Raw genomic sequence first — 27,219 nt, forward strand, 5'->3', positions numbered from 1 at the left:
GGAGTAAAGTTGGAGGCGTGGAGGCTGGGGAAGGCCATGGAGGGGAGCAAAGTCCAGACCCACACTTCCGCGGGGGAGAGAGTGGTACTGATTCTAAAGCCGTCAGCTGCGGGGGTCACATGGGTGGGAGGGGAGCAGGCTACATGGAGAACAGTCACTGAGGGACAATCACAAAGGCCAAACTGGCCGTGACTAGTACCTCAATAAAGCAGGGGAATGAAAGCTAAACAGCGATGCTAACCGGTACCCACAGGGCCCGCCCCAGCCCCACCATCCCTCTGGGGCAATGTTTGCCTCCTCTTCTCAGAGGCCACCTATTTGGATTTGGAAATGGAGCAGGCACTGGCCTTTCAGCTTTTCCAGGCCTATTCCCCAAAACCACACCTTCCTGCAACCAGACATCAGGTGCCGGCAGGAGCTGCTTATGTCCTCACGCTCCTGCCTCTGCTCCACCATCCCCTCCACCTGCAGTGTCCTTGCCCTCAGCCATCAGAGCTCGAACCCTACCCCTTCTCCAGTGCCCGATGTGATAGGCAGATAGTGACCCTCCAGAGATGTACAAATCCTAATCTCCGGGACCCGTGACTATGTATCTCACATGGCAAAAAGGGAGTCTACGAATGTGATTAAGTTAAAGACGTTGAGATGGAGACATTATCCTGGATCATCTAAATGGGCTCAGTGCAATCACAAGGGTCCTTATAAGAGGGAAGCAAGATGGTTAAAATCAGAGACAGGAGATGTGACCACAGAAACAGAGTTTGGAGCAACGCACATTGAAGAAGGAAGGGGCCACAAGCCGAGGAACGCAGGTGGCCTCTAAAAGCTGGAAAAGGCAAGGAAACAGATTCTCCCCTAAAACCTCCAGAAGGAACGCGGTTCTGCTGACACCTTGATTTTAGCCCAGAAGACCCATTTCAGACTTCGGACCGTTAGAATTATAAGATACTAAGATTGTGTTGTTTTAAGACACTAAGTTTGAGGTAACTTTTTTGAGCAGAAATAGGAAACCAATACACCACTTCCTCCTTCAAGCCTCTGCGACCCTGGCACCCTGTCCACCCCAACTCCTTCCCTCCTCTAGCCCATCTGGTGCTTTATCTGACCCTCTCCTTCGGCTATCCTCTCCCCACCTGGTGAGAGTTAGTTGGCTCTTATCTCCTCTACTAGACGGTGAGCTCCTTGAGGGCAAGGTCTGGCTATTTGGGTTTGTGTCCCCACCACCCTGATAATTCTTCTGCATCCTTCCAGATGTATTCTCCACCCTTCTTGGCCCTACTCCGTGCCCTGACAGCTAATCTCTGGCTGCCCCCGTTGGATCAGCCAATGGGGGACAGCTGCAGGAGATGGACAGGAGGGAAGAAAGACGTAGGGCCTATACTTCCCCCCCCAGGGCAGCTGCTTCTGCAGAGCAGCCCTCCTGGCCTCAGCCCCCACCAGCTCCCATCACACTGCTCCCTCCTCCACTGTCCCTTCAGCTCCCATGCTCCCCGCCCCACCCCACCCCCAACCCGTTGCTACCCCATCCCTGCTCCTGTCCAGACCTCCAAAAACAGTCCTTTCTCTAAAGTCCTTTCAGCTGACCCCGAGAGTCATTGTATCCTGCGGGCACCCTGACACATGCAGGTGTGGCAGTCAGCTGCAAGGGGCCTGCTGCCCATGTAGACACCGCCTCTGTCTGTTCTGTCTTAGATGGTGACTCCACCAGGGCTGGGAGAGGCCCACGGAGCATTCTTCTCCACCCCCAGCCATGCAGGCAGGGAGAAAAGCCTTAGCAAGGGGGGAGAGCAGGAGGGAGTGGGCAGCAGGTGGGGCAAAGCAGCCTGGCCCTCACCCCCATCAGGTTCTCTGGACCCCACTGCCCACACCTTGACAGATCCCAGCCACATCCCTGCTCCTGGGGCACGTGGGCAGGGCAGGAGCTGGTGGGGTGGGGCTGGCGCGGTGCCTGGTGCCACCAGGCCTGGCCAGCTGCCGTACTCCTTCCCCTTCACTCCCCAGGGTCTGGGCTACTAAGTGACTCACCCCACATCCCTCACACCCTGCCCTGTCCCTGACCCCCCCAGCCCTGGCCCCTGTCAGTCCCATCTCCACACTGGTTCCAACAGCCTGAGCAATGCTGCCCCACGCTCTGCACCCCCAGAATCCAGGGAAGCTCGCCCCTGCCTCACGGAGAAACAGCAGGCCTCGGACGTCCCAGCCCAGACCTGGCGCCCCCCCCATTTCCAACACTAGCTACCCTAGACCAGGCGCCCGGACGTAACGCGTTACATCCATTCTGTACAACTTTCCAAGGGAGATCACCACCACCCATTTTACAGATGACACTGAGGCACAGAGTCCAAAGCCCTCTGCCTCCAGCCACGGCAGCTTTCCCGTTTACCCTGAGCCAAACTCAGAGAAGTCAACAGTAAGGAGGAAAGGGCGCTGGTGTCGAGTCCAAAGCACTGGATGGAGTCTGGGCTCTGAGAGAAGAGGGAATTGCAAGGCGGATCAGAGGCTGGCATCTGGGCCACGGAAGGAGGCGGTGGTGTCCGCCCCCGAGCCAGCCACGGCTTCAGAAAGAGCAAGACGCGGGCCACCGGGCTGACTTTACGAGCTCCCCGGCCGCGTGCAGCTCCCTTTTGTCCTCAGCGTGCTGAGCTCATTACGCCTGTGCAGCGGGCGCCCAGGACCAGGCCAACTCGGTGCCACAGCGCCCCCTGGAGGCCTCATGGGGACTCGCCGCCCTGCCACGGGAGGCGGCCCTCCCCTTTCTGCATCTCTGACGGTGCTCAATTCTGAGAAGAGAGAAAGGGTCAGAGAGGTCTGTCTGGGCAAGGGCAGGCCCTACACTCTAGTCTACTCCTTGGCCTCCCTATGGAGAGCAAACGGGCCCTGAGCTGAGAGTGGTACAAAAGAAAGAGCCCCAGAAGGGCTGGAAGTCCAAAGGCCCAGATTCTAGCTGTGGGACCCTGGGCATGTGTCTTTCCCTCTCTGGGCAACAGAGGAGTGGAGGAGGCCATCTAAGGAAACGTACCTCCCCTCCCAATTCTAAATTTGTAGTTTGTCTGACATTTAGTTGCCTCCAGCGCAAAATGGCCACAAGGGGCCGCTGCAGCCACAGCTGTGAAAGAAACTGGAGCGCATAGAAACTGGCCACACCTTCCCAGCTGAACTACCTGGCCGCGCCACGCCCTGCCACGACCTCGAGGGCAGTCAGCCCAGCCTCCCTCCTCCCAGTACCATCCCTGCTGGAATCATAATGTAACCCAAATGTTTACAACCTTCCCAGAATAGGACAGTCCCCTCAATTCATAGTTCTGTTGGGGGTGGAGCTTAGTGGGACCGTTAGGAGATGCAGCTACAGAAAGCTGGGCAAGCTAGGAGCATATATCCAGTGAGACCTAGAAACACCCCTAAATCCCTTGCAAGGGGCTAAGACAAGATGCCAAAAGGAAATCCAGTCATCCATGGAATCCCGTGTACGTGGGCTCAAATCCAGGAGGGTAGGGAGTCCCCAACTAGCTGGTGGTACTTAGACAAGTCAATGACCCTCTCTGAACTTTGATTTCTTCCCAAAACCACCTGGTAGGAGGAAACCCTCTGGAGGTGGGGTCAGTATTTGAACTGGGGGACCCACCCCCAAGTTCCCCCCATCCCCAGCAGTTGCCCTGCACAGATAGGAAATGTGGGTATGGGCAAGGGGCTCATAGCAGCCTCAGAGCAACCCTTGAGATCACTCTAGAGATGTGACATTAGAAGATTCCTCAGCCTAACCCTCCTACACTGCTGTAGGGAATGTAAATTGGTGCAGCCGCTAGGTAGAACTGTATGGAGGTTCCTCAAAAAACTAAAACTAGAGTTGCCATATGAGCCAGCAATTCCACTCCTGGGCATATATCCAGACAAAACTCTAATTTGAAAAGATACACACATCCCTATGTTCATAACAGCACTGTTATGCTGCCACTGTTCTTTCATCAGTTACACTTCAACATGTGTTCAACAAGCATAGACCTCAGCCCCTCCACAGAGGAGAAGGGGCTGGTTCAGAAGTCAGCACAGCTTGGGTTCTCACCTATCTGAACCCCTGTCATCGGAGAATTGATGGGAAGTCTTCTCTGCCACTTTGGAGCCATGCCAAACCTGGTCACTTATATGTTAAGTGACCTAGGGCGAGTTGGTGAACCTCTGAGACTCAGGATCTAGAGACAGCAAGACCTTCCTCAAATCGTGGTTGTGAGAATTCATGAAACAGCATATCTAACCTGCCTGGGACAGTGCTGGGACCTAGCTGAAACTCGACCAATGGGCGTCATTTACTTTGTTTTCTTTTTATTAGTAGTGGTAGTTGTAATATGGTTCTTGTAGCACACGTTGCAAGAGAGAAGGTCCCCAGCTCAGGGGCTTAATGTACGTGATGGCGAAAACAATGCGTGATGAACTGACACAGACATCCGTTGGGACAAGGACAAGGTTGTGCCTTGATAGTTGCTGAGAGGAGAGATATGCTGGGAGGTGGTGGTGGAGGCAAGGAATCCTTCTACCATTCCCCACGCTCCACTTCTACACACTGAGGTAGGGCCACCACTCTGTTTTCCCTTGTCCCATGTGCCCTGGGGCTGGAGTTTCTCAGAAACTCTGAGATGACCTGTGTCCATCTTCAGTGGGGGCCCCTTCTAGAAGTTCTCTGACCAGCTAAGGAAGGTGGGTTGGGGGACCCCACTCACCCCATCAGCATCCTTCAGAGAGCACCAGCTCTTCAGCAAATTGTTGAGGGAATTCTGGGTACTGTTACTTCCTCTTGGAAACACACAAAGCACTTTAAGAAAACAAAGGCTTTAAAAAGTCCTGCAAATACAGAAAACTGTTCGACTTGTTTACTTCCATGTTTCCCACTGGATTTGATCTCAAGAGTTTTGGTTGGGGGGTTGTGTTTTATATTTATTGGCACCCCCGGGAAAATACATTGGAAAATTGAGAGCCTCAAAGAATCTAGGAAGGGGCTTCTGTTAGGAACTATTATAGAGAGGATGCTTTGAGCAAGCCCACCCCAACACACATACATACTTTTTGCACCTCAAACAATACTATTTGCAGTGGATTTTGAATTTTGTTTCCTTTGTATTTATCTGAGGTATCTGCCAGGGCTGACAGAAGTTCCCTTGGAAAATCCCAGCAGGTCATGTTGAAGAGAACAGAGAGAAGGGACTTGGTTTGGTTCATGTTTGGGCCTGAGAGAAAGAAGATGGTGTGGCCCTGAGGTTGAGGGGGGAGCAACAAGACAGATGGATATAAGACCCCAGGGGCAGAGAAAATCCAGAGGGATTATGAGTGATGGATTTCCCTGGCTCAAGAAGTCCGTGGAGACCACCCACCCCAGTGCCCTCATCCCTTCAGTGTCAATCCATTTGTTCCACACACTGAAGATCTCTAGTGGGGAAACTGAGGTCCAGAGACAAGAAATAGCTGAGACGGGGACTCATTGTTCCTTTGTGGCTACTTGCTTCCTAAGAAGAGAATTTCCAAAGCTTTTCTGCTCGTGAGAGGTGTTCATCTCTGTATCCAGTAGGTGCCCAGGGATTATTTTAGACAGCATGAGATGATGAGGGTGGGCTTGAGAGCCAGACCAACCCAGATCCTTAGTCAGCTGCGTTATGTCCTCTGTCTGAGCCTCAGTTTCCCATCTGTGAAGTTGGGTGGTTGTGGGCAGTCAAGCAGATGACTTACGTAAAGGCCTGCCACGGGGCCAGCATAAAAGGGGTGCAACTGCAATCGTGATGAGGACATGCAGATGGGGTGGAGGCGGAGGACAAAAACGACAAGGAGACTTATAGTTACCCATGGAGCATAACTTTGGAGAGAGGAAGGGACCCAACTCAAGCACAGTTGTAAGCTGGGGGGCAGGGTCCTCACCAGTGATAAGTGTCATGGGCACACACACACAGGGAGCTATTGAAGCCAAAGCTGTGGATACAACTCAGCCATGGTGTTTACTCAGAGAAAGCAAGTGCTGGGAGTTTGATAAATGATGCTTCCCAACTCTAGTGCAGCTTCCGACCAGATTGGAGACCATGTGTCTTCTTGCCAGACTCATTCTCTACTAGGAGGATTGCATCCGGACCAAAGATGGTCGCACTTCTTGGCCAATAGGGCTTTGTCCCCCACACAGGGCTGGGAAAAGGTGAGTGTAGAGAGGGCACGGGCTTACCTGGGGCCCTCGGGATCCAGTTCAGTCTCCTCCCCTTCACCGAACAAGCCCTCCCCTTGTCCCACCCCCGGCCCCCACCAACGCACCCTGCCCTCTCACCAGCCCCAGGAAGCGGGTTCCAGTTCCTCCATTAGGCCCCACTCAGTGTCACCTCCAGGCCTTGACAGTTGCCCCTGCCCAGAACACTGGCCTTCCTGCAATACACACACGCACATAAACACCACACCTCCATCAATTTCCACCAGGATGAATCCAACCGGTCCTTCAGGTCTCGGCCCAGCCCTGGCTCCATGGAATGTTCCCTGATTCCCAAGACTGGGTTAGGACTCCTGCTGTGTGCCCCAGAGGCCCCGGGCTTCCCAGAGTGGAGCTCAGCACCCTAGGTTGTGCCGCTGTTACTCGTTGGTCTCCCCCCGTAAGACTCTGGGGCAGAGCCCGTGTCTGCTTGGGTCCCTGTCGTAGCCCCGGTAACCAGCAGCGTGCACAGAGCAGGCCCTGGATAAGTGCATGTTGTGAATGAAGGCGTCAATGACTTGGTAAAGGTAGACAGGGGCTCCACTGGGGACACCCCAAAAGCAGGAGGCTCGGAGAAGCCAGCTTCCTCCCCACCCCTACCCCACCTTTGAATCTCAAACTTGACTCTTTCTTACAGGTTTTGTGTTTTCTTGATTCACTTTCCTGAGGTTTCCCTCTCCCTTGACGAAAGTACTTCTGATAACGGCCCACGTGTCTCAGTCATGCTGAGGGGAGCAGATGAGACGGATCACAGTTGGCTGGGTCGGGCCTGAGTTAAGGTGAGAATGGCAAGTCCCTGGGACTGAGGGTGCTGGTGGCAGCAAAGATGGATCGAGAGTCTCCAGGACTAGAGACTCCCCAAAGTTCAGGAAGATCAAAGCCATCTGAAGATGTATGAGTGTCAGAACCAGACAGTGTGGGGGCAGAGGAGTTCTTAGGGACCATCTGGTCCAAAACCCTCATCCTTCCTCAGCGTCATTCATTCATTCATTCCTTCAACAAGCTCAGACAAAGTGCCTTCATGGGGGAAACTGAGGCCAGACATTGCAGAGCTTGCCTAATTATTTGCACAATTGTCTCAAAACAGCTCTTCTCTGCTCTTCAGAAGCCCATGTCTGACCTTAGAAAGTGCTAGAATAAACCATAATGGAAAAGAATATGAAAAAGAATGTATATATGTATCACTGCATCACTTTGCTCTACAGCAGAAATTAACATTATATGTCAACTATACTTCAATAAAATAAGTTTTTTTTAAAAAGTGCTAGAAATTGTTAGAGATCACATAGACAGTACTAGGATGGCAGTATCTGGAGCCAGGACAACCTTGGTGTGTGTGACTTGGGCAACTTCCTTCCTTCTCTGAGCCCTGGTTTCCTCATCTATAAATGGAAACAACAATAGCTAACTCTCACAGGCGTTGTGAGAAATAATGACATGTTACAGAACATCCCTGTCCCACACCTGTCATAGGGAGCGTCCCCTGCCGCCATGGTCAGGTCAGGGGGCCTGTGTGCTTTCCCAGCCCCTGTTCCCTCCCATCACCGACTGCACACACAGCACATCGTCCGGCAATGACCAGGCTGCTTATCTGCCTCCAGCACTAGACCGCCAGCCCCATGGGGAAACAGACCTCATCTGTTTTGTTCACAGTTTTATTGATTTCCACCCCCTGACCCAGAAAAGGCACCAATAAATATTCGTCGAATGAATCAACAGATGAATGAATGATCTGAAGAAGCAATTAAAATAGAGACTCCAGCTAGAGATATTCACAGAAGCACAGTCCCCACACCCACCTTTCCTCACCATCTTTTAACCTCACACCGTACTGTCGCTGCTGGGTTTTATTTGTTGCTGATGCTGGTGGCTTGTCCCCTTGAACTTTATTTTCGGTTTCACAGGAACCCGCTCCGACAGTCCCAGTGGTTCTCAGTCTAGTAAGAGTTACAGAGAAGGGAGCTGATTATCTTCCTGTTTGGGCCTGAGACAGAGAGAGAGCCTCAGGGCCCCGAGGCCAAGAGGGCCAGCAGCAGCCTCGACATGTAGCAGAGACTCGAAGGGGAGGGAAACGCAGGGAGATCAAGGCACTCGGGGCTTATGAGTGTTGGAGTAACAGATGCTGGAGCCAAGAGGATTCTTGGAGACCATCCAGCTGTTACCCTCATTCCTGCACTATCGGCTCAGTTACCCACACCTCCCATTGGCCAGCACTGAGCCAGGGCCTTAGGCAGGGAATCTGAGGTCCTGGGAAAGAATCCGCGTGTGGGAAGTCACCCATCTTCTTTTTTTTTTTTTAAATAAATTTATTTATTTAATTTTGGCTGAGATGGGTCTTTGTTGCTGTGTGTGGACGTTCTCTAGTTGCAGAGAGCGGGGGACTTCTCCAAGTTGCCAAACCACAGCATCAGTTGAAATCATAGTCTTGCCAATTCTCTCATGTAAAATTTAGACCATCGACCAGGCAAGGGGGGCACCCACGGAACTGGAAGAGAAATATATGAGTCAGTTTAATTGACTTATAGTACCCCCAAGCTCCAAATTATCCTCACACTCCCCCCTACCACCCTTTATCGTCTCCAGAATTATAAATCAGACCCCCAAGGGAAGAGGTCCATTATAAAGCGAAAGCTGAGAGAAAAAGGTTTACTCGCCAAGAGAATTTCAAGATGTTACTAATCTGTATCAGCAGAAATGTGAATACTGGGTTTGGGAATGGACCCTAATTTTTGATCAGGCTAAATTCATCCATATAGAGGCATTAACCAGAGATTCACAGTTCAGCTGCTAGCTGGACTGTCCAGGAGTGGGTCTAAAATATTCGTTTAGTTGGGTGGCAGAAACTGAACTCGGTAGTGACCTATACAAAATAAACTTGAGTTTCCATAAAATCCTTGCAAAGAAGGAAGGAATAATAATAAAGGAAGAGGAATAAAGAAGAAGAAATGCAACCAGCCAGGGAAACAGAAATGTCGGGGTGGGGTTATCATGTAGAACCCATTCAACCAATTCCCAACTATGAGAGCCCAGAAGACACTGTCTAGACTCTGGCAATTAAGAAATACCTAGACAAGAGGGAACACAGTGTAGCAGTTGTTTGGGAAGTGATCAGAGTCGTCAACCCTGAATTTTTTCTGCTACCAGGAAAACATGGTAACAGTTGTTCTTTGGGGTTGTGGATGGGAGATGCTACATTTGAATTCGCGTCCCTGATTTCTATAGAAATGGGGTCCCAGGTGGCAGAGGACAAGTAGGGACCCTTCAGTTCTGGAGGGCTGGAATAGTAAGCAGAATGATAAGACCTGTAGGTATTATATGATGATTAGTTCATCATGGATCTCTATGACCAAAAGATGAGGGCAGACCACCAAAATCCTGCTTCAGTGAGCATTCAGTTTAAAGTAACAGAAACAAATCTCACTTTCTTAACAGAAAGGAATTTAATACAGAGCATTGGCTGCTTACAAAATCATTAGAAGCCTGGAGGAGCAGACTCTAGATTGAGCCTCTAGGAAGGGCTCCCAGATTAACACCACAGAACCACCCCCCAAAGGAAATCCTGGTCTGCCACAATAAGTGGCCCTAGGACCATACAGTAACTGGTAGATCTATTCCAACAAGAAACACTTCCTTCCTCCAGATCTCTTTCCGCTCAACTCACGTCCCACAGAAGTGCATCTGATTGGAAAAACCCAAATTACACCTAGATGTAACTGTAAGGGAGTTTAGGAAAAGTAGGGTTAAAGATTATCTGCCTCTAGAGAATAGGAAAGTTCACTAGAAGGATGTGGGAGCTGATATGAGCAAGTCAGTCTGTCATATCTGCCATAGTTTCCTACCCCACCCCCCAAAAAGAAAACTTTAGGCCAGGAAGAGACCTGTCTTAAGCCTTGTGATAGAGAAGGACAGACTCTTATCCAGTTCCAAGACCAGAATCAGCTCCTCGACCCGGAGGACTTTGAATAAAGGGAAGTCCAGGTACCCCTGAGGAAGGGCTCTGCAATAACATCACAAGCAAGTACTGTACATCTACCTCCTAACCTTCCACATAGGAGCCTGTGGGCATTTACAAGAGTAGCTGTGTGCTGGGGGAAGGAAAATATCCAGACCTTTGGGGACTATTGGACTCTGGTTCCAAACTAACTCTAATCTCTGAACATGCAGAACAACACTGTGGTTCACCAGTTAGACCGAAACCTTATGTGGGGGTAGGTTATATCTGTCATTCCAATCACTATTCTTTCCCAGGTAAATCCAAAAACTACATTTCCCAGCTTCCTTTGTCACTAAGATAAGCCAGGTGATTTAGGTTCTACCAATCAGGTGCACCATGTGAGACTTAGAAGGGAGGTATGTGAAGTATGGGCTCCACTTGGGGCATCTAGTTTGCTGGCATGGATGGCAGAGATGGTGTTGTCCTGAAGCCCAAGCTGGGGAGGCTGTTGATTCAGAAGGCTGCATCCTGACCTGAAAACTTCCTAGTCTTGGCAGCGGCAACAGCTCCCTTGGCAGACCCATTCTGCTGTGTCATTTGGGGAGATGTTAGAAATTCAGCCTAGGTCCTGTTTCTCTAACCCTCCTAATGATTCTTTGATTTATCTAGAGCAGCTATAAATCCCTTACTTGTTAACGTAGCCAGAGTAGCTTCTGTTGGTTGCAGCTGAGAATCTGACCATTACAGAGGATCATTCGGCAAATGGAGTTTTGACCTAAGTCTGCCTCTCCTGAGCCCAATAGTACCCTGGACCCAGCCTGTGTTTTTTTTTTCCCAGTCTCTGAAATGGAATAGAAGAAGACAGTAAATGGCTCCCTGACCCATGGAGTAAGGATTATTGTGGTGAGAAGCATCAACAACACTACATCTCTAAGAGAATGAGAGAGATTAGTGCCATATGAAAGGTCTGATAAATTCAGGCTTGATGACTCTGATCACTTCCCAATGAACTTGTCGTTTTCTCTGTGCAGAATATGGGCAGTTGTTAGGGAAGGATTACTTTACAACTTATTACACGTCTATTCTAATAGCAAACATTGATCCACATTGGATCACAATAATCCTAGGCACCTGACATGGAAACCTCTTTTTTCTCTATCTCAATAAGCAAAGAATAGCAGAATATGTTTGCTTTCACCTACAGAGAAAGCAGTACATCTTTTCCAGCATTTGCAGAGAATCAGACTTGGGGTTTATGCAAACATTGCCCAAATCACACTAAATGATTGCTCCAGGAAGACACCACTGCTGTCACTGCTGGCCACAGACATTGCAGCTCGAACCATTGATGTTGGGCACTGCATATCCCTGGCAGAACCACCGCTACTGTAGCCTTAATAAACTCCCTGTCTCTGCCCCAGCCCTGTTCCTGCCATATTAGATTCCACTCAATGCTTCCTTCCCATACAAATCGAAGCCTTTTGTAGGATCACCTGATTGGCAGAGCTATGCCACATGGCCATGCCCTAGCAGCAAGGGAAGTTGGGAAAACCAGTTCTTGGGGAGTCTCAGACTCAAGATGGAGCGTTCCCCAAATAGAGATAGAGAGAAGATAGGCGAGGAAGAGAGCTGGTAGCAGGAAGAGAACCAGAGAAGATTGTCACCAGTTGCACACTAAGGGCAAAGCACTAGAGAAAGGATCACAAACTCTCGCTGCTCAGGCATCTTGCTAGAGCCATCTTGGACCCAGAGACCCCATACAGCTTCCATCTCTATAAATCCCAGGATCTTGGGTTTTCCTGAGCTTCCGTGTTTGCTTAATGTCCTAAGTTTACCCTTACCTAATCCCTCCCCCAATGATCCAGAGTCTGTGGCAAATTATATTTTCCAAAGATCAATATATCTCATTCCACATGCTGTCCTTCAATGTGACATTGCCACTCCTCCATCTTGAGATGGGGTCTCTGTTTTCTGTTTCTGCCAAGCAAATTACTGCCAATGTAGCAGCTTCAAAGAGGACCCATTTCTTAGCTTGCAGTTCTGCAAGTGTGACCGGATTCTCTTTGCAGGGTATCACAAGGCTGAAACCAAGGTGTTGGCCAGGTCGAGTTCTCACCTGGAGACTCTGGGAGAAAATCTACTTCCAAACTCTTTCTCGTCCTTGGAAAAACTCAGTTCTTTGCAGCTGAAGGGCTGAGGTCCCCGTTTCCTTGGTGGCTCTCAGCCCTTAGAGGCCAGCCACATTCCTTGCCTTATGCCCCCTTCCATCTTCAAGTCGGCAATGGAATATTGAAATCTTTTCATGCTTCAAATCTCTGACTTCCTCTTCTGTAACCAACCAGAGAAAGCTATCTGCTTTTAAAGAGCTTACGTGATTACGTCAGGCCCACCGGATAACCTCCCTATCTTAAGGCCAACACAGTAGAGACCTTAATGAATTCTCCAAAATCCCTTCACAGCAACACCTAAGTTGTCTTTGATTGAATAACTGGGATTATCTTAGAATTCTGCCTACTGCAAGGTCTATGCTTCCTTCCCTTGAACCTAGGCAAGCCTGTGAGTACAGCAGAAGTGACACTGCCTGACTTCCAAATCTAGGCAATGAAGAAAAACAGCTTCTTCCTGGTTCTTTCTTGCTTAGAACATATGTCTTGGGAGCCCTGAGCCAGCATCTAAGAAGTCCGGCCACCCTGAGGCTGCCCTGCTGGAGGGATCACACTGAGAGTCTTTATACAGAAATGCCAGGGAGCCCCTGCAGGGCCAGCCTCCAGGTTTGAGTGTTTCCAGCCCAGGGGCCAAACATGTGAGCAAACAAGGCTTCGGGTGACTCCAGCCCCCAGCCTGTGAGCCACGGTGACACCAAGTAGGGCAGAAGCGGGCTGTTCCCACCAAGCCCCCAAATCAACATTGTTCTTTTAAGCCTCTAAGCTTTGGGGAGGTTTGATACACAGCTGTAGCATCTGGAACACAGGCTGAGGGCTCTGTCTGAATCTGTCTCTAGTCAGAATCCTTGGAGAACACTGTCAGGCGCTGTCTTGTGAGAATGTTCCTCGCTTTGCCTTGGAGCACTTTATTTGTGCCTGTATGTTTCACCATCCGTGAAATCTTCCAAAGGAAAACCCACCTCATTTTTGTCTTGTTTCCCTCTGTAGGTAAGAGACCTTACACGCCTCCGTTCATTATCCAGACTTGCTTGAGCCAGCTGGCTGGAGGATGAGAGTCATGTGGTCCTTTCATCCCTAACCCGTATGCAGCCTAGCCCCTGATGCAGAGCTACGCAGCTGACTTGGAGCTGACCACAGATGCTTAAAGGTAAACAGAACTGCCCAGTCCAAGCTGTCAACTGCAAAAGCACAAGGTAAATAAATGGTTGTGATTTTAAGCCACTAAATTGTGGGTTGCTTTGTTACAGGCAAAAGTTAACTGATAGAAAAGCTAACCAACACTCTTAGAGTGGACTCAGCTGATTTTCTCTTCACCTCCTTTCTGCCCCACCTCAATCCCAAAGAACAAATGGGTCAAAGTCCAAGTTTGATGTGCAGTAAGAAAGCTTTATTGGGAAGTCGAGATAAGACAGGGAGTGGGTCACCCCCAGACCAGACAGAGGGAGAGAGGTCTCCCCAACCCTCTCAGAGGAGGGAGCCAATGGGCAGCCAGAGGAAAGACATGCCCAGTCAGCCCAGTTCCAAATGGGCCTGGAGGCTTGTTACTAGCTATTCCCAATGTCAGGCTGCATCCAGGTCTGCCTGCCTGGGGGATGCTCAGCTGAGGCGGGGCTGGGAAAGTTTACAGGGGCTCTAGTATCGCAGCTGGTAGCCTGTGGAGAGAGTGAAAAGAGAGGACTTAGAGCAAGAGACAGAAAGACTTGGAGGAAGATGGGCAACTGGCAGGAAGATGGGCAACTGGGAGCAAGGAGGCTAGAGCTCAAAGAGCTGGAGAATCCTGAGATGGAAGGACCCTTGGGCCCTAGTGGCCCCCATCCAATTCCTGAAGATCTCCTGCAGCAGCTGGCAGGTGCTCTCCCATATCTGAGGATGGAGGCTCATGAGGCAGCCCCCTCCTCCATGAAACAGTCTTTGTTAGTAAATCCCTTGCATGTTGAGGCAAAGATGGCCTCAGCCTCTGCCCATAGATGCACATCCATGACCCTGCAGTGCCACCCGACACACAAAACCACACCAGACTCTCTAGAGAAGAGCAGCTCCCAGGCACCTCAAGGCTTCTCTGAGCCAAACATTCCCAATCATGTTACCCAGCCTTTCGCTACAACTTCATAGTAAATTTTTATTTTGCAAGATTCAACATGCACAAGGGAAACTCTCTCTGACCTAGAGACCACTTCACCTGTGGGACTCTTTCCTGCATTTAGACTTTATTTTTAATATGTGCTCCTTTTGGCAGTTTTATCGTATAACTGGCTTGTCCAAGCCAACCACTGACTACAACCCCTGAGCCTCTTTTCTACCTGAACCGTGGCTGACCCAGGTGCCCCATCCTCATGATGATTAAAAGCACTGGCTATGGGGCCCCACAGAGCTGATCTCTCATTTATGAGTTGTATGACCTCAAGTAAGTTACCTATCTTCTCTGAACCTCTTTTTCCTTATCTCTAAAATGGGGATAATAACAATACCCACCTCGTAGGGTGTGGGGAGAAATAGACTAGATAATACACCATTTCCAACTCATCTCCTATGCTTTTGAGACTTAAGCCATGTGTATCCTAGCCTTACCTAAGGCTCTGTCAAAAATAATGATCAGGCTTCCCTGGTGGCGCAGTGGTTGAGAGTCCGCCTGCCGATGCAGGGGACATGGGTTCGTGCCCCGGTCCGGGAAGATCCCACATGCCGCAGAGCGGCTGGGCCCGTGAGCCATGGCCACTGAGCCTGCACGTCCAGAGCCTGTGCTCTGCAAATGGAGAGGCCACAACAGTGAGAGGCCCATGTACCACAAAGAAAAAAAAAAGGCTAGGAGAATAGGCCCAGACATGGCATCGGGCTTCCCAACATCACATAGTGAATTGGTGTCAGACTCAGGACCGGGTTGCCCCATTGCTATGCTCCCTCCACGCTGCCTCTGCATTCCCCACCTAGGCCAGGCCAAGAGTTGTTTCTGATAAAAGTTAAAGTTTCCATGGAATCTAAAATATAACACAAATGAACCTATCTATGAAACAGAAACAGACTCACAGACGTGGAAAACAGACTCGTGGTCACCAAGGGGGAGGGGGTTGGGGGAGGGATGGACTGGGAGGTTGGGGTGAGCAGATGTCAGCTGTTATATAGAGAATGGATAAACAACAGGTCCTATTGTATAACACAGAGAACTATATATCCTATGATAAACCATAATGGAAAAGAATATTTTTAAAAAGAATGTACTGGGCTCCCCTGGTGGCGCAGTGGTTGAGAGTCCGCCTGTCGATGCAGGGGACACGGGTTCGTGCCCCGGTCCAGGAAGATCCCACATGCCGCGGAGCGGCTGGGCCCGTGAGCCATGGCCGCTGAGCCTGCGCGTCCGGAGCCTGTGCTCCGCAACGGGAGAGGCCACAGCAGTGAGAGGCCCGCGCACCGCAAAAAATTAAATAAATAAATAAATAAAAAGAATGTACATATGTATGTATAACTAAATCACTTTGCTTTACAGCAGTAATTAACACAACACTGTAAAGAAGTATACTTCAATTTAAAAAAATAACATTTTTAAGTTAAAGTTTCCAAGGGATAGATTCTCCAGCTACTGTCTAAGCTTAGAGTCCAGCATCTTGCCTTCTGGGGGGAGATAAAGCATGTGAGTGAGTGTGTGAGCGTGTGTGTACACGTGTGAGAGAGAGAGAGATGGGGAGACAGAGATCCGAGTTTCCCGGGCTTACCTGGTTCTTGAGATCCCGGATGGGGTCATAATAACAAGCGTAATCCTTTTGGACGGGCCCCTGCCTGTTGTACCAGTCCCAGATCTTACTCTAAAGGTCGGCATTGGCCTCCTCTAGTGTCTGCACCTTAGGCAAGTAGGGGGCCAGCCGGCTATTAAGTTCCTGCACGGCGGTCTTCTCATCAGCAAACAAGAGGCCCCCATCTCCGCCTTCAGCACCACCGCCAAAGCCACTCCCCACAGCCCCTGGAACCTCCACCAAAGCCTCTACCAAAACTCCCAACACTGAAACCACGCCCAGATCCTCTGCCATAACTGGAGCCAGAACTGCCGTCACCTCCCCTCCCACAGGCCCCAGAGCTCCCCACACCATAGCTACTGGTAGAGCTGAATCGGCCCCCTCCTCCACCAGCCCCAGAGGAGCTGAAGCGGCTAAAGGAGGACCTCGTGCCTCCCCGACCCGGCTCCAGCAGGACGATGAGAACTGTCTGCAACTCACGGCACTGCCCGCAGCTTGTGGATGAAAGCAGTTGTAGGAGTGCCGCCAGCCCTGGAGCCAGGATGCAGAGCAGTCCCCGAAGCTGCCTACTTATACCCTCCGTGATGGTGGTACGCCTGGCTGTGCCCGCTATCTGCTCCATTCTCCCCCAGACAGACTCCAAAGGAGGTCTGAGATCCAGGAGGTGGCCGGACTGCCCCAAGCCGCCCCAGGCTCAGCATCCTTTGCTGACTGCCCGGAGGCGGCCCAGCCTCTCTCCACTGTGTGGGGTAACGTGAGGATATTAGGCTGTCATGGGCACCGTAAATCAGCTCCGCCACCAGGGGGTGACCTAGATCCTAGAGTTTGGTCTCCGCTGGCCCGACGGCAGATCTGAGACTTAGCCCCTCTGGGATAGAAACTCCCAGGAACAGAGTCACCTCCCCCACTGAGGATCAATATGGTCCGCACCCCTCCCCGCACCCACTCGGTGCCCATTGTGAGTGAGCTGGGACCAGGCCACCAAGGAGTTGTTCCAGAGGATGGGGGAGCTGCCTGTGTGGGTAGAAAGCCTGGCCCCTGGCCTCATGGAGCCCCAATCTGATGCGGAGCCCAGTCTTTGCTCTCAGAGTCTCCAATCTGATGGAAGAGACGAGTGGCATGGCAGAAAGGCTGAGACAGTTACAAAGCAGCGTGCCCCCCAATACTTGAAAACAGCAGAGTTCACACGAAGGAATTGGGAGAGAGTAGACTGAATAAAAGCATTGCTAACGCTAGCTGACCTTGCAGCAGGAAGGCAAGTGGCTCAGCAGGGCCCAGCAATGGGTATGGAATTGACCTTTCCCATACTGAGCCCTGGGAAAGATACTGAGATGTGTGACTTATCCTACCCTCCTGGAATTTACAAGCCACTGTCCCTGGCAGAAAGTCAGAGCATATTCCGGTGGACAAGGCAAGAAGAGAGCGGGCTCTGATGCCAGGCTACCTGAGCTCAATCCCAGCTCAAAGCTCACTAGCTGTTTGACTTTGGTAAGTTACTTGACTACTCTATGCCTTTGCTCCCTCTTTTATAAAATGATGATATTAGTAGTCAGCCCATCTCCTAGTAAGAGATGCATGAGAAGCACCCGAGAAATGTTAGACTGGCCTCTGCTCGTTCAGCCCCCTGAGTCCCTCTCCACTCTGCCCTCACCCAGACCTTTGCCACCAGCTCCTGGCTGTTCTCCCTGCTTCTTTCAGGCTTTCTAACTCCTTCTCCACGCACGAAGCGGAGTAGACTTTCCTATCTGACCGTCGCTGACTTACTTTCACCCCCAAGACAGGGTCCACATTCCTGGCATCCAAGGCCTATCCCAATCTTTCATTCCAGCCCCATCTCCCACAATTCCCCAGACCCCCTAACTAAACCATACAGTGCTCCCACACACCCTGTGTACCTCAGAGAATGTGCACACTTGCAGCTCCCTCCAGTTCCTCTCGGGACTTCCCTGGTGGCGCAGTGGTTGGGAACCCGCCTGCCGATGCAGGGGACACGGGTTCGACCCCTGGTCCGGGAAGATCCCGCATGCCGCGGAGCAAGCCCACGCGCCACAGCTACTGCGCCTGCGCTCTAGAGCCCATGAGCCACAACTACTGAAGCCCGCGTGCCTAGAGCCCGTACTCCGCAACAAGGGCAGTGCTGTCCATAGGCGAATGGGATACACATAATGAGGGTGTGGCCCGGTCAGGAAGATCAGCGAATGTCGCCATGAGAAAGAGACCCTTGAGTGAAGGGTGAGTACGAATGAGCCAGTAGAAGAGCATCCTGGGCCATGCAGTGGGTTGGGGGGGGGGCGGTGAGACAGAGCATGTGCAAATGTCCTGAGGTGAGGAGAAGCAATACAGCCACAGAACAGAGGCCAGTATGGCCAAAGGGCAGTGAGTTGTCAAGCAAAGGATTTTGGTGGTGAAAAACAGTTCTGACCTCACCGGGTTGCTGTGAGGCTCAAAAGAGCTAATATTGTAAATCTGTGGGTGTGGGTTTGGCACACAGCAAGACGTTTTCCCGACTGTCAATGGCAGTGTCTGCCCCCAGCTTCCCCTTGGACTATGTGGACAACTTCAGCTCTCAGCCCTCTCGTTAATAAGTCCATCCTCCTAGGCTGTTGAGCTCCCATTCACCTGTGCTAAGCGGCGCTGAGGAGAAGGGCACACAAAGGTTGGAGGATCATGGTTTCTTCCGTCAAAGACCCTCCAGGCCTCCAGGTAAGACTCCAGTGAAGCCCAGGGCCTTCACTCTTGTCTTTCTCTGATTCTGTTTCTGTCTCTTTTTCTCTGACTCCTCTCTCTCTCTTTCTCTCTCTCTGTCTATATGCATGTCTATTTCTCTCCATCTCTCTGTGTCTCTTTTCACCCTCTCTCCCATGCTGTCACCCCAAAGTTCATCAGAAAAAGGAAGAAAACTTTCTTTCCCAGGTATTCCCTACAGTGGCTAGTACTGCACTGGGAACCCCATCAGGAAAGTGCTGGCCTGGCAAAGGGCAGCCCTCGGAGCTGGTGCCTGTCTTGTGTCTGCCTGAGTCCAGGCATTGCCCTGGAAGTCCCTAGCGCCCCCTTGTCCCCTTTATGGCAGCATCCGATCTCAGTGAGGATCCCGTCAGGACGTCGGGACCGCCATCTTCCTGGGCTTCAGGCCTCCCTGGGGCTGCCTCGTCCAACACCAGCCCATGGGACTAGCTGGCTACATTACCCAAACCAGGTCACCTGCTGCCGTGAGGACGTGCCCTTCACCTGATCAGACAACCATATAGGGAGGTAGACCACCTGTTGCCTGTACCGGCCCCTGGACATGTTTGAGGTCTTTTCACAATAAAAGGAGCACCCCCCAAACTAAAGGAGACCCAGAATATCAAAATGGGCACTGTCCCATGAAACAAAAACCTTGGAGTCAGCTAGGAGAAATTCATCTTGGTCCTGTTGGGCTCTCAGCTTCATCCCGAGAGACTACAGAACAGGAATGAGCACAAGCCTGACCAGGAAGCGGGGCTGGGCTTAGCCGCTTTCCGTCTGTGTGACCTGGAGCCGGCTCCGAAGAGGAGGAGGTTGGAGGAGCGATCTCTGCAGCCTTTCAGCACTGCCCTTCTGTGCTGTGTTCTGAGGGCGGAGAGAGGGTCATCCTTCCTAATTGCTTTGGGGGAAGTGGAGCCAGAGGGGCCCCGCGACCGGCCCCAGGACTCTGAGAGACAGCTCCTGCTGCCTGCACTAGACTGTGCTATGAAGTCACTCTCCTAGTTTCCTATCATCTAGCTCTGGGGTGACGAGGGGGTAGGCGGCCTTGCCTTCGTCAGAGGGAATGGCCCAGGTCTTTAGCTGGGTGGGTAGTTGTGGCACCAGGGCCTGTGGACGAGAGCGCCGTCAGCAGCTGGACATAAAGTGTTGGTCTCACTCTCCCTAGTGGGGTATGGTGGTGAGCCAGTGGGCTCTGTGTGGGACTCTGAGACACTTGCCTGTCTGCTCCTTCCCTCTAGGGCCCAGCATACAGGGTGGGACCACCTCAAAGCCCACTGCTTGACTTCCTTCCCTCCCACCTCTGAGCCTGCCTCCTGGCAGGCGGCCCCCAGCTACACCTTCCCCATCTAGCAGCTACCCACAAGGACAGGAAGCCCAGCCCCCCACAGTCAGGTCTAAGAAATCTCACATTTCCATATTCCTCTAAAGCAGCTCTCCTCTGGGGGTGGAAACTTTAATCTGGTACCACCTCCAAGGCAGAGCGATGTCTGGGGATTCTTAATGCAGTCCTCATCGGTGACTAAGGGTATGTTTTGCTCTCTGCCCAGGCCCACGTGGCCTCCCAAATGTGGACCACTCCCCAGACTCCATGCCACTTGAGCTCATTGCCCAGCTGAGAACGCTGGTCCCCAGGGTCCAGCATCCCTAGGAACATCACGCAGCCCCTCCCCACCAGGGTCCTGTCACGTTTAGGGCCATAAAACCATCCCTTCCCAGTCTCCGAGGAAGGTCTTTCAAACCTCCCGCCTCCCCGAACTGTCCCCTCATTCCTCCAAAACTCTGTCACTCACCTCCAGAATGGCTCACCCTCACCCAGAGATCACCCCAGATAAACCCTTTTTAGAGCCAAAACTCAGGTAAAGAGACATCCCAGAGTTTCAAGCCTCCTTTCCTGAGGTGAAAATGAGGTCAAAGAAACCAATATGACTTCATTCCTTTTCCTAATAACCCACACTCTTACACTTCCATTTATGGAGCACGAGCTGCGTGCCAACTACAACGCTAAACCCATTCCTACATGAGATCATTTAATCCTCCACGGCCTCGTGCAGGGAGGGTTGTCGTTGCCTGTTTTGCAAAAGGGGATCTTGCGCAGATCCTTCCCGGCTAGTCAGGGTAGGAGCCGTGACTCCAACTCAGGATGTCTGATTCCAGCCCAGGCTTTTAGTCCCCTTGCCTTCAAAGACTAAGTCTTTTCTTTAACCCTAGTCCCACCCTTGACTCCCCCTCAAAGCTTCATTCACGTGGCTAAATGAATGAGCTGTAGAAAGTGACACAGTTACTAGTCAACTCTTCCCTAGCTTGGGGCGGTGAGCCCTCCCCACCTCACTCAGGTGGATGTCCTCCCCTTCCTTCTCCTTTTCCAACCCCCCAAAGAGAGGAAAAGACACTCCCCACCGGAGGAGCCTCCTACCACCCTGGCTCTAGATGTGCACTCACTCCCTGGATTCCCATATAACTCCGAGAAGCAGAGTTCACCATGCTTCCTGAATAAATGGGGAAACAGAGACTCTCCAAGGTCATGGAGCTGATTCAGAACAGAGCCAGGCAGGGCAGGAATAAAGACACAGTCAGCTCGATGTTTTGTGATGACCTAGAGGGGTGGGATAGGAAGTGTGGGAGGGTGGGAGGGATATATGTATACATATAGCTGATTCACTTTGTTATACAGCAGAAACTAACATTGTAAAGCAATTATACTCCAATAAAGATATTTTTAAAATGTAAAAGAAGAACAAAGCCAGGGTTAGAAACCAGTCCGTCTGTTCCCAAGCCTCTAAGAAAAGCTCTCATTATGGACGAGAGCCACCATGGACAAGAGGTAGCTCACACAGTGTCACTCACACAGCCGTGCCCTGAGCCTGCACTGTCCCAGGCACTGTGGTAGAGGCCTGACATGCAAATCCTCACAAAAAGCTCCCGGGGTAGGTACTGTCATTGTGCCCATCTTACAGATGTGGAAACTGAGGCTTGGCGATGCTAATCAACTTACTCTATGTCAACTAAGAGCAGGCAGGATTCAGACCCAGCTGTGAAGGCAAGGGCAGGTGGAATGGAGGGAGACAAGACTCTCAGTAAAACATGAGTTCTGACTGGGTTCATGGACCTCAACTGATGAGTTCTAGGGAACCCGTGAATCTCAGGAATTATATGCAAATGTGTGTATGCTTATTGGGCATGGGAAGAGATCTACAGTTTTCAATATATACTCAAAGGAATCCCTAAAGACCGAAGTGTTAAGAAATCCCTCACCTAGCACAGTGCCTGGCTTACAAAAGTCACTCAATAATACCTGTTGAATGAATAAGTAAATGGATCAGTGAGTAAATGAATGCATGTTCCTCCATGCCCCAGGAGACACCACAAATGACCTGGTACACACATCTATCTTCTGCGATGGCGAAAGCCATCTTGGGACCTGGGCCTGATCTGCCCCCAGGTCCTTTCTCCCAGTCCCGGATGACATAGCCAGGTGCTATGAGAGCTCCAAAGAGATGCTTCCTCCGCTTTCTCCCCACCACCCCTCCTGACAATGACCAGGCAGAGGCGATAGCTGTGCAATTCAGATAATGAAGCTTTATTGATTGCTGGGAGGGGCAAGGGTGAAACAAGGCTCAGGTGTGAAGTGCTTGCGGTGGGGGGGTGGGGGACAGGACAGGGGATTCACCCAGTGAAATCTGTGTCCACATGGGGAGCTTTCTAGGCCTGAACAGCGCAGAGCAGCTTTAGTTCTTGGTGCGAACGATCTGCTCGTGGGAGGACACCAACTTGCCATCCTGCACATCCAAGACTTTGGTGCGAATCTGACGACTGGAGGAGGTCACTGGGGAAGAGGGGAGAGAGGGTGTTATCAGCGGCGGATAGGCAATGGAGAAATCAGGAGTGCGAGGGCACTTAAACAAACTGTCTCCCTGCTGCCCTCTCCCCTGATTACCACTTCACCCGCTGCTCTCGCCCCGGCACGGATATCATCAGCACATTTCTTTCAGACTAGAGCTCCCTAAGGTCAGGGGCAGAGTCTGTGTCCTCAGACTGGAGCTTCCTAATAACTCAGCCCAAAATGGTTCCATCCAGATCTGCCCAAATGGACTGGTCTTGGTGGGAAGACCCATGTGGGGCTCTGTCCCTGATGCTGACCTCCAGAACTATGGGATCTGCCACATATGGGGGGCCACCAACTCCTCGCCATAAGGAGGGTTTAGAAAATGGCTTCTTCTACCCACAGAGGTGCATAAGGGATACTGGGTGAGAAAACCCTAGCTCAACCCCTCCAGAAGCTCCCATCTAACATCCTAGACATGCTGGGAGACAGGGGGTGGTCTTGAGTCCAGGCTTGATGAGGAGGAAATTCTTACCATCTCTGGATGACTGAGAGCCAGAGGAGAACTGGGAGGTGGAGAAGCTGTGAAGACAGAAAAGGGGCAAAATGATCAGACACACAGGGGGCAGTGAGTGAACAGGGCGGAGCGGGACTGAGAGGGGGCCCCTACTCACTGGGCATCCTCGCCCTCCAGCAGGCGGCGGTAGGTGGCGATCTCCTGCTCCAGCCGCGTCTTCACGTCCAGCAGGATCTTGTACTCCTGGCTCTGCTGCTCCATCTCGCAGCGCAGCTGGGCCAGCTGCTCCTCCACGTTGCAGATGAGCCCCTGGATCTGGGACAGCTGCAGGCAGTAGCGGTTTTTGGTTTCCTCCAGGCTGTTCTCCAGGGATGATTTCTGTGAGGGAAGGAAAGAAGATCAGGAATCCATGAGGGTGGTCATTCTCTCCCTCCAGGACCCTGGGCACGCCGCCCCCCAGGCCTGGCAGCGCCCCTACCATGCTGAGATGGGACTGCAGCTCGATCTCCAGGTTCTGCATGGTGCGCCGGAGCTCTGAGATCTCGCTCTTGCTGCTCTGCACCATCTCGCTGCTGCTGGCCACCTCGCGGTTCAGTTCCTCTGTCTGCAGAAAAGAAAACATCGTTGGCACTGGAAGTTCCACGGAGGCAGGCGTCCTGGGTCCCTTCCACTCCGAATGCCACCCACCTTGCTGAAGAACCAGTCCTCGGCGTCCTTGCGGTTCTTCTCCGCCATCTTCTCGTACTGTTCGCGCATCTCGTTCAGGACGCGGCTCAGGTCCACGCCGGGGACGGCATCCATCTCCACGTTGATATCCCCGCCCACCTGGCCTCGCAGGTTAGCCATTTCCTGCACAACCAAAGAACGGTCCACAGTCAGGGGCCTCACTATGGCAACCGATTAGGGCTCCCTAGTCAGAGGTGTTCCAGGTCTGAACATTCCTCTCCACCATCTCTTCCCTCCCAGCTAACCCTCTAAGCTGGCTTTTCCATTTGGTTCTCACCTCCTCGTGGTTCTTCCGGAGGTAGGCCAGCTCCTCCTTCAGGCTCTCGATCTGCATCTCCAGGTCAGCTCTGGCCAGGGTCAGCTCATCCAGCACCCTGCGGAGGCCGTTGATGTCGGCCTCCACACTCAAGCGCAAGTTCAGCTCCGTCTCGTACCTGGAATGACCCAGGGAAAAAGGAATGAGACACCCTCCCTGGCCACACTGAAGGCTCTGTTCTCTTCCCCCTGCAGCTTCTGCCCATAGTCGGCATCCTGTGGGCGGTTTAGTGAGCCAGTCTTGAAGATGGCACGGATGGACACAGAGCCCATTATTCCTCAGATCTGAAATTCTGGGGAGGGGGACAGTGCCAAGAATAAGACAGCTGATCGTGCTATAGAATTCACGGAGGGGCGATGCTTCTGGCTTCAGCCAGCCAGTAGCACACAAGGCCTCCAGATAGGACTACCTCCTGTACTTCAGGGGCAGGCGGGGAAGTGGGGACTGCCCCTCCCTAAAGCAGTGGCCCCCTAATCTGGCTGTGGGTCAGGATCACCCAGGTAGCCTATTAAAAATAACTGAATGAAAAAATAATAATAATAACTGAATCCAAACCCCAAAGGTGGGGCCCAAGAGTCTCATATTTTTACAAACACCCTAAGGGGTTTTCAACACAGCCATTGTGGCACATTCCAGCTCTGTTCAGGGAACACTTCTCCAAAAATGCCCAACCCAGGGGAGACGGGATGCTCTGAAACACCACTGCAAACTCACTTGGTGCGGAAGTCATCAGCGGCCAGGCGGGCATTGTCAATCTGCAGCACGATATTAGCATTGTCCACAGTGGCTGCAAGGATCTGCAGGTGGAAAGGGCACAGGTCGTTGGTCCAGCGGACAGCACTAGCCAGACCTGACTGCAGCCTGCATCAGGACTTTGCTTTCATGCTTCTGCCTGAGTCCCTGCTACTCCCCACAAGCCTTTGCCACGGCAGCCTAAAGGGTAACTCACAGTGGTCCAGATTTGACCCAGGACTTGGCTACTCGTGGTCAGCAGAATGGGTAGAAAGAGCCCTGACCTTAGATAAAAAGCCCTTGAGTTCTGATCCTGTATCTACCACTGAGTTGCTGCAAAGCCTGAGATGAGTCTCAGGCCCTCGAGTGCCCGACCCACAGAGGAGGGGAGTGACCGGACTCTCCAGACCCCCTTCCGGATCTGAGTTCTGCTCTCACTGCACAAGTCAGCCCTGCCAGTCCTCTGTAGGCACGTACACTCCTTTTCAAGTCTTCAGAGCACAGGACCTCAAAGTGGGGCTTTCCCAAAAGTTGAGATCCAGCTGGCACAGGGGATTCGACAAGAAGAAGCAAAAGGAAAGCAAACAAAGGTAGAACCCTGGACTGGCTAGAGTTCCCTCCCTCATCATCTGATTTCCCTAATCCACTCAAAGCATCAGAGCCAGACACCAAGGGAAGCAGGGTCCGCAGGTTCCTGAGGTGACATGGGAGCAAGGAACGGGGGCTGGAGTCAGATAACACAAGCCCCCCAGGCCCTCTCCTACGCAGGGCACGTAAAGTGGGCCACCGGTGACTGTCTCTGTGGGTTTTCCATGCCCTCCTGGCTGTGGGGAGGGGCCACCCGTGCCAGGGCGCACGGGCAGCAGCCGCCACAGCCCAGACTAATGAGCTAATGAGTGACTTGGATGTGTAGCCTGGAGCAGTTAGAGCCTCGCTCCTCCCCTGTGCTGGAGAACGGGTTGCTGCCTCCTGTACTGGCAGGTGGGGCACTAGGGCTTTAGGCTTGGCTCGGCCATTAATTTGCTGTGTGACCTTGGGCAGACAGCCCAAAGCTTCAGCTTCTTCCTCTGTAAAATGTAAGGGTAGGAATCCCTGGTCTCTTGTGGTCTGAGAATCTGGAGCTCAGAGAGGCATGAACAAGATAGGGGAAGGGAGACCATCTTCTCATAGACCAGCTCTGTTGGAGGCATCTAGAGCCAAAAGAAGGGATCTGGAGCTGGAAGCTCTTCTGCCTAAGAATCCCAAGTAACCAGTGGCCTGAAGCAGCCATTGCTCCTAAATGAGCTGGCCGGAGCGGCACCTCCCGCTGCCTGGTCCACGCACCTTGTTCCTCAGGTCCTCGATGGTCCTGAAGTAGGCGCTGTAGTCCCTGATCTCAGTGGGCCGTTGCTTCTGGTACCAGTCGCGGATCTTCACCTCCAGGTCAGTGTTGGCCTCCTCCAGGGCGCGTACCTTGTCCAGGTAGGAGGCCAGGCGGTCGTTGAGGTTCTGCATGGTCACCTTCTCACTGGCCACCAGGAGCCCATCACCACCGCCAAAGCCGCCACACACGCCACCACCTGAGCCACCACCGAAGCCACCACCGTAGCCGCCACCAGCCCCACCGCCGTATCCTCCACCGAAGCCGCTACCCACGACCCCACCGAAGCTGCTGCTGCTGCTGTAGTTGCCACCATAGCCGCCCCCCACCCCGCAGACACCCCCGGAGGAGTAGCGGGAGGAGGACAGGCCCTCGTAGCTGCTGGGGGCCCGGAAGGAGCCTCCGGCCCTGGCGGAAGGCCCGCAGCTGGAGCCGCCGCTGATGACAAAGGAGCCCTTCATAGAGCTGGAAGATGTGCCCTGGCGGCTGGTCATGGTGTCAAGGAGGGAAGTGAGCGAGCGAGTGAGTCGGCAGAGAGAAGAGAAAGGTGCTTGGGTGAGTTAGGAAGGGATGCAAGGCTTTATACTCCTGGGTGAGGGCGGGCCTGGCATTTTCCATTCCCCTTGGCTTTCATCACCCAGGGGACAGTGCCAACTCCCAGTCAGATCCCTCCTCTCCTCCGCCCCATCATGTCTGTCATATTTTACTGGAAACTCATTGTTCGGGGTGTTTCGGGTTTCTTGTCCCACCAGGTGTGAGTCACAGGAGGAGGTATGGGCCCACAGGCTACACTTTCCCTTTGGGCCCTGGGAGCACAGCCCTCTGCATGCTGGACTCAGCCAGGTGGTGGGAGAGGGTCTCTGCACCGTAAACCTAGTGACTTGTTAGTCCCCATTAACTAGGTGGGTCTCTGACATCCACCTAGAGGAAGCCCAGCACTCCATGTTCCAGGAGGAACACCAGCATGGCAAGGTCACACGGGGCACAGA

The 27,219-nt window shown here is 52.2% G+C and overlaps 1 protein-coding gene and 1 long non-coding RNA gene across 2 annotated transcripts; both read right to left on the reverse strand.

The window, feature by feature from the left end:
* Positions 1–5,819: 5,819 nt before the first annotated feature.
* LOC113613628 (uncharacterized) lies at positions 5,820–16,286 on the reverse strand. Its single transcript, XR_003430308.1, has 4 exons — positions 16,015–16,286; positions 8,018–8,693; positions 6,293–6,387; positions 5,820–6,156 (listed from the first exon to the last, which is right to left on the reverse strand). It is a non-coding gene; the product is annotated as an uncharacterized LOC113613628 (long non-coding RNA).
* A 6,029-nt stretch (positions 16,287–22,315) lies between these two features.
* On the reverse strand, positions 22,316–26,771 carry LOC113613703 (keratin, type I cytoskeletal 14-like). Its single transcript, XM_027094588.1, has 8 exons — positions 26,194–26,771; positions 24,853–24,935; positions 24,100–24,256; positions 23,784–23,945; positions 23,575–23,700; positions 23,254–23,474; positions 23,115–23,161; positions 22,316–22,582 (listed from the first exon to the last, which is right to left on the reverse strand). The coding sequence occupies exons 1-8, from the start codon at positions 26,722–26,724 to the stop codon at positions 22,485–22,487; spliced, it is 1,425 nt and encodes a 474-aa protein (XP_026950389.1). The 5' UTR covers positions 26,725–26,771; the 3' UTR covers positions 22,316–22,484.
* Between the last annotated feature and the right edge of the window lie 448 nt (positions 26,772–27,219).

This window comes from Aethalodelphis obliquidens, unplaced genomic scaffold, assembly GCF_003676395.1.
Source record: "Aethalodelphis obliquidens isolate GAN/ISIS:26980383/991018 unplaced genomic scaffold, ASM367639v1 scaffold89, whole genome shotgun sequence".
NCBI classification, from domain to species: Eukaryota; Metazoa; Chordata; class Mammalia; order Artiodactyla; family Delphinidae; genus Aethalodelphis; species Aethalodelphis obliquidens.

Excerpts from the sequence above, each read along its gene's own strand:
- LOC113613703 (XM_027094588.1), bottom strand. The coding sequence starts at position 26,724 with ATGACCAGCCGCCAGGGCACATCTTCCAGCTCTATGAAGGGCTCCTTT. Across the intron at positions 23,946-24,099 it reads TCCGGAAGAACCACGAGGAG|GAAATGGCTAACCTGCGAGG; the intron begins GTGAGAACCAAA and ends TTGGTTGTGCAG. Across the intron at positions 22,583-23,114 it reads CTCTCAGTCATCCAGAGATG|TGACCTCCTCCAGTCGTCAG; the intron begins GTAAGAATTTCC and ends CCTCTTCCCCAG.